This window comes from Anopheles coluzzii, chromosome X (assembly GCF_943734685.1).
Source record: "Anopheles coluzzii chromosome X, AcolN3, whole genome shotgun sequence".
Lineage (NCBI taxonomy): Eukaryota > Metazoa > Arthropoda > Insecta > Diptera > Culicidae > Anopheles > Anopheles coluzzii.
In genome coordinates this window covers 16,513,368-16,526,758 of record NC_064669.1, presented here as the reverse complement: position 1 = coordinate 16,526,758, position 13,391 = coordinate 16,513,368, and the positions used below count along the sequence as shown (strand labels likewise).

Here is a 13,391-nt window from a genome sequence, read left to right as displayed (position 1 = left end):
CGATGAGGTGAAATGAGTTTTGAAAATCTGAAATGAATGGTAATGGGCTCAGAACAGCTTGGATCTTGGTGGGGAAGGAGCGGCTGCAAGTTTCTTCGCGTTCTGACAATTTGCTGCCAGGAATTTGGCAGTATTGGAGACCATTGGGGGAGGGAAGCGGAAGAAGGGGGGTAATGTTTAATGTCAGTCGTGACTGTCATTCGGTTCGATTAATTCGGTGCTTCTCAATCTCTCCTTCTATTTGGCTCTAAATGAACCCGGCAGGTTTAGGAGCTTCCCGCTGCCATCTCTGCAGCACCATTCTCGATTCAAACAAATTCCAATTCCACCATTTGTATCACCCCGATGTCCCCTAGCTCCAATCACACTCTGCGGGTTCAACAGGTGAACGGAATCGACATTGTCCCTTTCCCCACAGGAAACCATCCGTCCGGTACGGTGCGTGCACCATCAGGCATCACGCGAGTTTGCGGTAACTCATCTTCATGCTCCCGTCCCGCTCGCCATTCGCGATTGGTCGCCCTCCTATCAGACAGTCGGCGTAAAAGCGACGTAAAGTCAAACCACGATATATCACACGGTGCGCACGGGCAAATTAAGCATCAACCCATCCCTGACAGGGCGGGTTGGAGGGTTCGAACTGGCAAAAGTCATGAATGCGTAATCGGTTGCGAATGCTCCCCAGGGATGGGTGGGGGGGGGGGATGAGAATGTACACTCAGTGCGTTCGCGTGTCCCCTAATTGCAGGGCTCGCTAACCGCCGGTGCGCTGATCAGATTGTCTATCCACTTGTCAGAAGCCATTGAGTGCATGCGGGCCTATCTTGTCATGCAATGTTGGGGGAAGCGCATGACAAACTCTCTCTCACACACACATGCACACGCAAAAAAACAGAAACTAATATCAATTACTTACCTTGTCAACAGCGCGAACGAAGCGATATAAATATGTCAAACATATTCACTCACGCGCCGCTTCGCCGTGCCGTCAGTGCACTCATCGCCTCACCGTTGCCGGTGCCCTGCCAAGCGTGGCCTGGAAATCAAAGGGTACCCAATTTCCCGACCCGGTCCCCGGAAATGACATGTTGATGCCTATTTTAGCATGTCATTGCTGTTTGCTTTCCTGGTGCCACTAGCACAGAAAACTTCGTACTTTTTTTTTCACTCCTACTTCTCGAAGAATGGCAAGAGTAAAAGGCAGCGTAAAACAATGCACTCCTAAATTAGTCAGAGGTCAGTAAAGTGACAGGCATGCATTATTGCTTTTCATGCCCATGGGTGAATGCTCAGAAATACAGCCGACAGTTTAAGATCTTCATTTGCAGCAGGATGACAAAATTGGGTTGAAACGCACCAAAACTCAACGCTATACGGGCCCGGCCGTCATCGATCTAACACACGTCCATGTATGACTCACGCAAACCCACGCACACATCTGCACACCTGTCAGGATGTCAGCAGCACGCACATACTTACCCGCTGCTCGGCTAGAGGGGTAGCTTGTTTCGAATATTGGTAAGGGAACGTCACGGCCGTGTGTGGAAAACAGAACGATCTAATATCACAAATATGTTATTTTACTTTTTATTAAAATTCATAACCGGTTACATACAGTAGTGTTGGTTTGGTTGCGTTTGTTTGTGTGAATGTCTGTATGTGTGTGTGTGTGTGTGTGGTTTTATGTTTGTTTTCTTTTTTTTAGCTTCTTTGCATGTGTTAGTTTCTGATTTGCCATTTATAATTTTCGTATTACATTTTTCTTCTTCTCTTACTCCAAAAGTGTGTTCGTCTTTTTGTTGTTGTGATGTTTTTAGCTTTTTCTTTTTCTTCCTTTCATTTTTTTTTGTTACAGTGTGCTCTGGCTGTTTGCTTAAGATGTTTGACTCTTGCTTTGTGTTGTATACTATTTAAGTTTGTTTGTTTGTTGTCTTCTTTCTTCTCGCTGTGTTTATACAATTTTTCTAACATGTCACTTCAGCATTTATTGTATGTTCACGTTTACTTTTTTATCCTGTTGGGTGGGGGAGCGCCTTTTTTGCACACATTTCCACACACCTTTACGCAAACACACGCACACACACACTGTAACTAAGAAGAATCAGTGCTGTGTATCGCTTTCAAACTTGTGACAGCTTAGCAAGTTCGCTTTTTTGTGTAATTACTTTTCCTGCTTATTGTTCTGTTTATCTCCTTCTTTCTGTCTCTTTTTCGGTTCCTCTGGTTGAGAAATACTATGCCTTCCAGCAACAGACGGACGATCTTTTTCTACTTCGTTAAATAATGGATGATTAGCTCAATCGGCACCATTTTGCTTGCAGTAGTGTTACATTTTATTGTATTGCAATAAGTCAATCAATTACGATACACAATAATATTTAAAATATAAGTCATACAGCACATTTGACTAGGTAAAACTCTCCCATACGCTTCCGTTGCTAGTTTGTTTGTTTTGTTGTTGTTGTTTTTTTCTTTCTTTTTTTACCTTCATAGAGTATAATTTTCCACTGCGTTTTTCGCTTCTCGTACTCGGACCTTAGCGTTCCATGTCAAAGTGCCCTACAGTGTTTTTGTTGACCTTACATAATAGTTTCCTCTAAGATTCCGACTTGTTTCTTCTTCTGCTATTTCTTCTTCTTCTTCTTCTTCTTCTTCTTCTTGCCTGTTTTTGCATTTGCACATGCCCGTTTTTAACCACATTTAATGGTATATAAAGAGTAAAGAAAGAGAGGCGTAAGGGGGATAAGGGATGAACACAAAATTAAAAAATCGGCTACAAAACCCAAACACAGCCATCGGCCTCGTTCTAGTAAGGCTTCCGCGACATCCGCGAAGCAAACGCACGAGCGCACTAGCTGTCAACTACGGGTAGTACACGCGTCAACAATTGCTAACGAAAAGGTGGAAGGCGCCACTATATTACAACTGCAACTCTTTCGCTCCCAACGCACACCCTCACACCCGCGCAGACAATCTACTCCGTGCCCTGTACAACTCGATCCTGTGTCCGCTGTGTGTGAGGGTGTGTGGCGGTTGGTTGTTCGTACTGGGAGGGGTGGAATTGGGGGAAATGACTTGCTAAGAGTAGTTTTGTTTTATAAATCGACACTCACGCACACACGCCCGACACCGTTCCCCGGTGTCTCGAACTGGCGGTACCTGCCCTCGAACTCCCTACATTTTACGACTAACACGACGGATTACAATACTAGCACAAAAACACTTTGTTTACCAAATAGGGAGATTTTTTTTGTATTGTGTTTTTTTTTTGCTGGCTTTCGCCATCTCCCACCATTCGGCCGCTTCAATATGTTCAATACTTACTTCCAAAACGTTCTAGTATACAATGTAAGGGTTAGTGTTTGTTTGTTCGTTTCTGTTCGGCCAATAGTTTCGCATGCTTGTGTGTGTGTGTGTTTTGTTCGTATCGTCCCTGTACGCCGCAGTATACTTCCAGGTAGCGAGATGTTACACTCATCTGCCATTGTTGTGTGTGTGTTTTTGTGATTGCGAGTGTGTGTCTCTGATAACGCTTCTCGTTCGGTCGGTGACCGGTTTCCTCTGTACAGATAACTCTCTAACGACACACACATACACACACACACTGTGTATTGCGCTCGGTTCGATGGCCGATCACTGGTTACTTTATTTTTTCCTTCAACACGCACACCTTTCGTCACTGTGTCTCACTCACGCTTTTGGTTTTTTTTTTTGTTGTTGTTGCAAATTTCAATCTTGCCTCGCTAGCAGTTTTCATTCCGCAGTTTGCACTCCGGAGTTGTCGCGTTAGGATCGCTCCTGGTGTGGTTCCGCCTTTGCGCCTTCACTAACTCACTCACGCACTAGCCCACGCACTCGTTTGATTCACGCACTGACTCAACAGTTCTCATTCTCTCCTACTCTCCTTCTCTCTCTCACTCTCTCTCTCTTTCTATGTCTCTCTCGCTGTTACCACACTTTCTTCACCGCACCGACGACAGGCGTACCGCGAACATCCTAACACGTAAGGAAATTTCATGTGATCCCGCGCGTCCCTATCTCGAGCAGCTTCGGCTCGTGATTGTTGTTGTTGAGCTGCGACTCCATCGCGTTAATGTTCGACTTGAGCCGCAGCATCTGCAGCTCGACCCGCGCATTCTCCCGCTTAAGCTCGGTGATCTCCTCGTCCAGCGCCAGGATGTCCTCGGTCGGGACGCCCGCCCCACTGTCCGGTGGTACGCCGCTCAGGTCGGATGTCAGACCGTCGGTCGAAGCGGTGGTCGGGTTGGGTGCGATCGCAACACCGCCGCCGCCCGCCGCCCGATCGTGCGCAGTGTGTTGCCCGTCGCCGGGGGCCGCACCCGGTCCGCAGTGATTGGATCCGGGGCCACCGATTACACCCGGGACGGTGTGACCGTGCAGGCCGGGCACGGGATGTGCGAGACCGGCAAGCAGCCCGGACGTGGAGCCCGGTGGACCACCGCCAGACGAAAGAATCTGGGAGCCGGGCGGGGGAGCCGGCGGCCCAACCAGCAGCGGACCGGGCCCGGACATCAGGCTGCCCTTGACGCTCTGGCTGTAGCCGGTCGCTAGGTCTGCTAGGTCGGCAGGTGACACACCGATGACAGCCGGCCGTCGGGGTGGGTGTGAAGGTTGAAGAGAGCGGCACGGTACACCAGGCGCACACACGCAAGCACACACACACGCACGGAGTCCCGGAGCGGAAACACGCACACAGACACGCACACACAGAGGAAACACACGGACAGAGATCGGGAGGTACAGGATGTTTAGTCTAAGCAGTACTCTAGGCTTGGTCAATCCTCGATTAGCTTACCGTTGAAGGACTTGGACGCGACCGGGCCGAGACCGCCGAGCACGCCCGCGTCGGCGTCACCGTACCGTGGCTTCTTGCTGGCCGGCGCCTGGCCCGGTCCCTGGGCCGTCGGGCAGCTCGCGACCGTGCGGTGTGTACTGAACGTACCGTCCACGTGCCCGTTGCCGTCGCAGCCTGGCGTCGGGCAGGTGAAGGGCTCGAACTTGCCGGCGGCGGCCTGCGCCATGGCGGCCTTCGCCTGCTCGATCGTGCCACCGTTCTCCAGGATGTGCATCTTGTTGCGGAATGCAATCGGACAACCAGATGCACTGCGTAGAGAGAAAGAGCGAGAGAGAGAGAGAGAGAGAGATAGAGAAAGAGAAAGAGAGAGAAAGAGAAAAAGAGAGAGAGAGTATGAAGAAGAGTGGCGGACACAATGGACAGACCCACACGGAAGTTCGCCAAAGAACTTCCGTACAGTCGAAATGGCAGGGCAGCTCATCACGTACCTGCGATGTGAGAGGAACTTGCCCGTGGAGTGACCGGAACCATCGCATCCAGGGATGGGACATCTGCATTAAGATCGGAAGACAGATACGAATGTGTGTAATAACGATCGTCAGCGCACACACCGTCGGCACTTACCGTAAAGGTTCCGATTCCTGTCCGTCGCGCGGCTTGCTTTTCGGCTTGGACGCTCTCGGACATCCGGACAGACTGCGATGGGACGAGTAGTTGCCGGTCGCGTGGCCCGACCCGTCGCATCCGGGCGTCGGACACTTCAGCTCCTGGGACTGTGACGGAAACTGGGGTCGCTCGAGACGCTGGTAGCCGGTCAGACTGCACAGGAAAGAACTGCTTTGCTTAGTATGCCCTCACCGTCGCAATCTTGCGACGCTTTTTGGAAGTACCTACCCAGCCTTGAGGAGATTATCGTGCGGCGCTATGTGCTGCCCGAGGGTCGGCGGCGTCACGAAGCTTGAGCTCGAACTGGCCGGATAGCTCGTCGGTACAGTCGGCGGATAGACGGTGGTACCAAGCGAGCTCGCGTACGGTCCACTGTACTGGTAAGCGTTCGGTGCGTAGCCGGGATACCCGTTCGAATAGTCCGGCTGCACCACCATGCCGTAGCTCGTGTGCGGACTGTAGCCTGCAAGCGGCGATTCAAGCGAAAGCGCGCTTAGTGCAACGGTTCAAGCAAACGGTGTAGCTACCACTTCACTTACCACTCTGGTCGCGGTAGCTGTCGGCGTAGTAGGAGCCCCCACTGTCCGGCGTGGACTCTCTGCTGTAGGAGGCGGAAGGTGGCTGCGGCCTAGCAAAGCCCATCCCGAGTGGACGCTCCGGCGTGTTTGTGTACTCGTTGGTGTTCACCTCCGCCGGGCGGCTTTCGCTTACCTCGCTCGTATACACAGCGTTACTGTTGGTGTTGCTCGTGTTCGCACTGGTGCTGGTGTTGCCGTTGTTGGTGTTGATGTTCGCACTCTGACGGTTCGGAAACTGTGGACTCGTCCCGCCACTGAGTCGTGGGTGGGTAGTAAACGAGAGGAAACAAAATTACTTAGGGAGCTACAAGATACAAGATGTTACGGAGAAATTGAACTTGCATGTGTAATAGTTCAATATCTCGCTTAATAACTTCTACGAGATGTTGAGATGCATGAGACAACGCTAAGCTGTTTTACAGGGTTAAACAAGTCAGAATCGAATGTCAGCAAAACATTTTCAGTTGCTCAAGATTCAGCTTAGCTATCCAAAGTTGTTGTTTCACCGCAACGATGCGGTTGCGGTGAAACAACAACTTTTGACACCTAAACAGAGTCTTGAGCCACTAAAATTGTGTTGTTGACATTCGATTCTGACTTGTAAAGCCCTGTATAAGAGGTATAGATCCGTAAGCAGAGCAAAATCGTACATTGTACATTGCAATCTAAACCTACAAGTACATTTGAAATTGTAATGAAGCTGTAATTGTGTAAATTGAAGTCTGTATATTGAAGAATCGTTTGAGGCACCAACACATAAACGGATTTAAACTGTAATTACATTTATCGCTACAGTGCATGTATCTGATGTCTAAACTGCATTGCCTTGCTCATCTCTTAATACAATGAATTTTTAAAAACCCCGACTCATATATATGAACCTTTGCACCTACCTATTGTTGGAGCTCAGGTCTAGCGATGCCTGGGGACTGCTGTTCCGTCGGCCGTCGGACGGGCTGACCTGCGGCTCCGGGCTGCTAGAGGATATCTTGCTCCCCCTCTCGTCGCCCGCTCGCCGCCCGTTCGGTGAGGGCGATCCGGGTCCGGTCTTGTACGACGGCGGAAGCGGCGGGCTTGACTCCTTCACGCTCAGATTGATCGCGGAAAAGCCGGGCGGCATCGCACCGCACGTGGATGGATCGTAATGGTAGATCGGGCGAGGATAGATCGGGCCGCTCGCACTGTCGTCCATCTCGACCTTCATCATCGAGTGGTGCGTGCGGGCGTCCGGTACCGTTGCCGGACCACCCAGCCCGAGATGATGATGGTGCGGGTGCGTCTGGGGCTGCTGCACCTCCGCCGGGTGAGAATTGCTGTCCGCGCCCAGGTACTTCTGCTCGTCGTCGATGATGGTTGGCTGCGTGTAGCCGTACGCAGCAGCCGGATAGAGCGCGGTACGCTGCGGCGCGTACGCCGTGTCGTACCGCTCGAACGCGGTCTGGGGGGCCGGATCGTACGGCCGATGGTTGGCGAGATGGACGACCGAGCTGTCGTACTCGGGCATGCCCCGGTTGGCCATTGACGGCGGGGAGGAGAGCGTACCCATCTGGGCGTACGAGCGGCCATCGTTCAGCTCGGTGTAGCGTAGGTTGTCGCGCGTCACGTACGAGTACCCGTTGTCGATCATTTTGAGCAAACACTGGGCTGTTATTGCGCTCTTGTTGTCCGATATGCTTCAAGTAATGCAAGTGAGTGACACTGCCCGGAGGCTAGATCTGCGATGGAGCTTTGGTGTCCGTGTAAGGTTTTGGGTCCGGGGGCTCGAACCAGCCCTAGGTAAAGTGGTACCGCGAGGGATCCGTTACCCTGTTGCTTAACTTGCTACTTGTCAGATGAGGCACCATGAAGTATACTAGCGAAAAATATTGCACTCGTTCTGCAGCGCTGCTTTGATTCAGTTGCGACCTAGCATTCATGAATTTACGAGATGAGTGTCACGGATTGTGGATAAATAAAAAGAAAGAACAATGTAACAATTGTGAACTGTGAAAGTCTTTTCAAAAAATACATATTTAATAAATGAAACGAAAAAAAAAACATTATGTTATTACAGCGAGTATTTGGCACTTTGAAAATAAAGGGATTGAGAAAATTCCCGCTTCATTGAGAAAATTACCGCACACAGTATCTATGCCATAAACTATTGAAAATTCCAAGAACTAAAATATTTATATATGATTGTTTAAGCAACTCATAAGCATAAAGTCCTTCACTACAGCAGCTCAAAAAACTATGCAACCATGCTAGTGCTTTAGCACTTCACTTGTTATAACACAACACTTTATACGAGGTAGATCATTATGTTACACCAAGAGTGCCTAATTTACTGCACTGGAATGAATCACTTCATTCTCCAAGCTTATCTCTCGTGCCATACCAAATCTATTTCAGACGAGCTACTTCAGTTTTAATGCCTTCACTCTAACATCTCCGGTGTCTGATTTGCGTCGCTAAAGAAAACATTCGGCATAGCAATGTCGTCCACGGAAGACACCACCTTGAAAGCCAACCTCTTTGCCATCAAATCGTTCTGAACAGCGCATTGTCCTAGTAGGCAAAAACCAAAGATTAAAAAAAACAACATTAAAAGAGTTTTTCCTGCACCAGACTTGGGTGGATGATTTTATTTTGTGTCGCAGAGATAAATATGATCATTATTATCATCTAGCGGGCACCCATAACGAGCCAACTACACTTCACATTAGCCCTCAACTCGCCTCGAGAATGGGCAGCACCATCTCCCCATTTCAACCCAATTGGAGTAGAGTGAGTGCATTCGCTTCGATGTATAAATCTCTATCAAATCCGACAGCACCTGCCTTGCCCGGGCACCGCCCCAGCCCAACTGGGGGAATGTAGCAGAGTATTAAAATAATTTCAAGTACCTGCACCCTCGTGCAGGCGAATCTTTCCTCCGAAATCAAGGCGGAAATGTCCGTCTTCTTACCGTGGGGTAGCCCTGTGTCCCCTTTTGCTGTGGGACGTGGTACCACAGCTTCCCAATGGTCCATGTTTACCATGCCAACCCCGAAGGGAAGCGACTGAAATATCCTACGAGTGGATATTTTCATAACCCTCTCGCCTTTCTCCAACTCCAACTGCTGCGGAACCAGTGCCAACTGCATCGAACGACGTCAAATCGTACCGATGAAGAAGCGGGATTATCTTTTCGGCAAAGTAGCGTCTCGGAAAGGATTCTCGCACTCGCATAGCGTTAGCGTGTACACGGCGGACTGGGACTGCTCGTTTCGTGGCAGAAGATGCGGATGGGTGGAGAGTAGGCAAACGAGATAGTAGTAACCGTCGAGCGATGCTCGAAATCGTTCGGCTTTATTTTTGAGCTCATTATCTTTTTACAGCAGGTCCAGCATGTTGGCACGGCTCGTACTGTATGCTTCCGGTGAGATTTAAATTAGATAATGGATTTAGATAGAATGCGAAGCAGCGGGATGAGACTATCTGGGGATGGCGTAGTGGGCCGACCCGCCTGCCTGAAGAATATTATTCGTCCCCTTTAGGACGCTCCTAGTGCTAGTGCGATATGTGTTTGTGCCAGTTCCCTTCTGAATCCCAGTAGGTTCTACGGGCGGGCGTATGGGACAAAGATATTGGAAGCGAATAAAGAAAGCGTTGGTGATGGTTTTTGTTCAACAGCGGCAAGGCTGGAAACAAAAGGTACGAGAGCGAGATAACGTGTTAGATACGCTTGTTAAATACTTTAAGAAAGCTCTACCTCACTCAACCTGGCTCAGATTGACTTTATCATCTTGCTGATTACAATTTTGCGGAGCTTTAACAAAGCCATTATTACCAATGCTGGCTGGTGGTGGTAAACCAGCCGAAATGGCGATGTACCAGATGTTACAGCAACAGCGTTCATGTAGTGTAGCTCGCTCCGGCTCCAACCAAAACAAGTCCCGTTTGCAAAACACTGCTGGCGTAACCTTCAAGGTGCGCTCCAAAAAGGCAACCTCAATTATAGCGTGCCGTTTGTTAGAACATTGTCGAATTCCTTTTCTGGTTTTGGTAGTGTTAGGGCACTGCGTTTAGTCTCCAATGTTTTTGTTCCTCCCCCTGCCGAGCTACTTTGTCTACAGCCAGTCAACTTCTCTATGTGTGCCTGTGTCTGGGAGCGACACGGTCGTCCATATAGGCCGCACCGCAGCAAGGCAAAACCCCCGAAGAACCAGTTTCGTCCGTGACACTTCTGGATTCAACGAACGGTTTTGGGGAATAATAGCATTTTGCGAAACGGAGCTACGTCACATCCAGTCCCGCCGCGCCCCCCTGTAAGCCACGGTCGGATCATGCAATCGTCAAGGAAATGTCACGAGCCTGTAACATGTCTGTCCGGACCTTTGGCAAAACGCGGACGATGGTGGAAAGAGCAATAAAAGGTTGGCAATAGGTAGCGATGGGTCCTCAGGGCAGCAGGGATACAGGGAACCCCGTCACGACACCGGTGCGCGTGTTGTACCATTAGCAGTAGCAATCAGCGCGGTGATTACCATGCGCCCTCCACCCATGCACACCGTTCACCGTCAACCGAAACGGATATGGATCTTGATTGCTGCCCGATCGCTTGCCAACAACCGCCAGCCATTACCCACACTCACACACACACACACACACACACACATAGGTAGAAACACAAATCTTGGTTCGATTGGAAAATTCTCTAATTTCTTACAAAATTTCTTTGCACGACACGGCCCTCGTCTTTCAACGCGCGCGTCACAACAAACCCAGGGCCAAAAACTGGCACCGAGAGAGGGGCCGCTGAGGGGCCGTTTTGCCTTCGCTGGCGGGGTATCGAACTATTAATCGAGCCTTCGCAATGACCAAAATGAGCAATTTCCGTGCAAGACAGCCAAACGGCGTGCGTGCCGACAGGGAACTTTTTCGCGTGTTTTTGTTGTTGCTTTTGTTGGGTCTCGCTCGCCGATTGCTGTCAACACTGCACACTCACACACATGCAAACACACCCCGCATCTTCGGCACCTGCTTGAGGTTGCAGAAAAATAAAAGAAAAATCATCAACCATCAGCGGGTGGCGAAAGGTGCACGCTTACGTATACGGTTCTGGAAGAGCGCCCTGAACATTACGCAACGCAAGATGGCGGACGGTTTTTTGGAAGACTTCGACGGAACCGTTAGGCAAAGCTGAACGGACATCTTGCCCCAAGCATTACTCATCTTGCTTTCCGATTCTGTTTCGGTTCTAGCTAACTAATCTAACTCATGGTAGAAGACATCACGTTGCCCTTTCGAAAAGACGGGATAGGGACTTCAAACACAAAACTTCGGAAAGTGGTAGAGGTTGTAGAGTGCTACGTACCGATCGAAAGCGGTCGAAAGCTGTGCATTCCATCGCTGTCGGCCCCGTTCCATGTCACCATCGCTTGCCGAGTGCCGCTCGACTGCCACCTCCCCAGAGACGGGCAGTCGAGACAGTTTAGTTGATTGAATTCGGTGCCGGGCGAGGTCCAGCTGCGTGAGCGCTTTACGCCGCTTTACATGTAAACTCACGCACACACATACACACCGTCACACATCCGCCGGAGGGGCACACTGTTGCTGGAGCAAGCCGCACACAACGTACCGTACCGTAAAACACTGGACGCACTTTACGCACCGAGCGAGAATCACGCGTACGTACTGACACTGCCGGGGAAGGGGAGGGAGGGATGGGGGCACACTGATTTTATCACACCTTGCCTTGGTCAGGTCAAGCAGCAGTACAGAGAACCAGGTTTTGGCAGGTGCGAACGATCGCAAAACGATCTGCTTCAGGCTCACGAGCCTGACTTAAGCTTCAGGCGCGCCAGAAACGTTCTCACCACACGGTGGCGAAGGTCACCGCCGAGCTGCCGGTTCGGACATGACGGTTTGCGCCATCGACAGCTTCTCGATGATGGTTGATAGAAGAATGAGCAGCTGTAGGAAGGGTTTTTTTTGTGAAGCCACACGAATTGCAACTACGTGCGGAAGGAGGTTTGGTAAAAAATAAATGACGAATTAGAGTGGGATGTCAGATATGGTAAAAAGAATCATAACTCAATGGTTTGACCATCCCACATCCTCGACTAAGTGAGTCTTGCCTAAAAATAGTTTTTACGGTCTAGCATGTTGATGGTATCACAAATAAAATTATTTCTTATTCTTTCGGAGAGGGTCCTAACAATTAATGGAGTATGTACAAGACTTGAAAAGACTTTAGAACTCCACGCTGTACATTAACTATGGGGTCTAACTACATTCCAGACCTCACACTCATTGCAAACATAGACACATAACACAGGAATAGCAATACATACCTGTTCGGGCGCTCAACTTGATGATCAAGCTCACACACTAGATTCGCAACCTGTTCGACGACTACACTGTCTTGCACGTCGCTACTCCATCGTACATTTAACCGAGCAGTGAGTTCTTTCGGTACACCAGCTCACTGGCAGCTGTGCACAGTGCACACGAGCAAGCACACACCCTCACACACAGTCACAGACGTCCAGGTCCTAGCAGGACCGTTTGATTGGTAGGTAGAGATTAATCCGTCCTCCGTTCTGTCCATACAGCCCCAGATCACTGCACCATCATCTTGTGTACATCAATAATCATCAATCCATGTCAACGCGCTTCTTCTAATCAAAAACCAAACACACGCACACACTCGGCGAAGCTCACTTTCCTCCACAACAACAAAAAACGCTTAAACGTGTACACCCTTTAACCAGCTAATGCACCAGCAGCAGCAGTAGCAGCAGTATACAGTAAGCAACTTCCAAACCAATGACGAAACACACAAGCAATGCTCATCTTTACCTTCACCGTACTAGCAGCATACTGACGCGGGCTTGCTGCTTTGGGCTGGCCGACCGTAGCACAGGGCCCCCGGTACGGTCGGGGACTCGGCTCGGCTTCCTCCGGAACACCTCCCGGGGGTGGAGAACCGGATGCGGCAACTGGGGGAAGATTCGGGCCCCTGTTTTTTCCCGAAAACAGCGCTCGCGTGTTTCGTCCTTTCGGGTTACGATTTCGAGCTCGGCTCGTTGTTGCACCGAACCACTGCTACCGTGAGCGAGAGAGCGATTGTGTCGTTACGCTGCAGCTGGCTGGAAGAAGGAGCGAAACGGCACGACAACACATCCCATCGCGGGAAGGCGAAGGAAATTTCGTAGCACGGCGAAGGATGCGCTTGCGCCGCCCTTGTGCAACCAAGCACATCCTTGCGGCGATGTGCTACGGTGCTGCAGAGTGCCCATCCGAGTAGCCGAAGACAGCGCTGACCAATTTGGAGTGGAAACAGGAGGGTGGAGCGAAGGGGGTGG

At 50.2% G+C, this 13,391-nt stretch overlaps 1 protein-coding gene across 1 annotated transcript; it reads right to left on the bottom strand.

Moving 5' to 3' along the window:
- Positions 1–2,359: 2,359 nt before the first annotated feature.
- LOC120950607 (myelin transcription factor 1-like) lies at positions 2,360–13,170 on the bottom strand. Its single transcript, XM_040368789.2, has 9 exons — positions 12,378–13,170; positions 11,399–12,038; positions 6,954–7,965; positions 6,022–6,314; positions 5,711–5,945; positions 5,441–5,650; positions 5,305–5,367; positions 4,817–5,124; positions 2,360–4,574 (listed from the first exon to the last, which is right to left on the bottom strand). The coding sequence occupies exons 3-9, from the start codon at positions 7,685–7,687 to the stop codon at positions 4,015–4,017; spliced, it is 2,403 nt and encodes an 800-aa protein (XP_040224723.2). The 5' UTR covers positions 7,688–7,965; positions 11,399–12,038; positions 12,378–13,170; the 3' UTR covers positions 2,360–4,014.
- Positions 13,171–13,391: the final 221 nt, after the last annotated feature.

Bases quoted from the DNA above. Each gene is read 5' to 3' on its own strand.
- LOC120950607 (XM_040368789.2), bottom strand. From the start codon at position 7,687: ATGATCGACAACGGGTACTCGTACGTGACGCGCGACAACCTACGCTAC. The intron at 5,651-5,710 runs GTAGGTACTTCC...TAAGCAAAGCAG, and splicing joins GATAATCTCCTCAAGGCTGG to TTCTTTCCTGTGCAGTCTGA. The intron at 4,575-4,816 runs GTAAGCTAATCG...CCGACCTAGCAG, and splicing joins CGCGTCCAAGTCCTTCAACG to ACCTAGCGACCGGCTACAGC.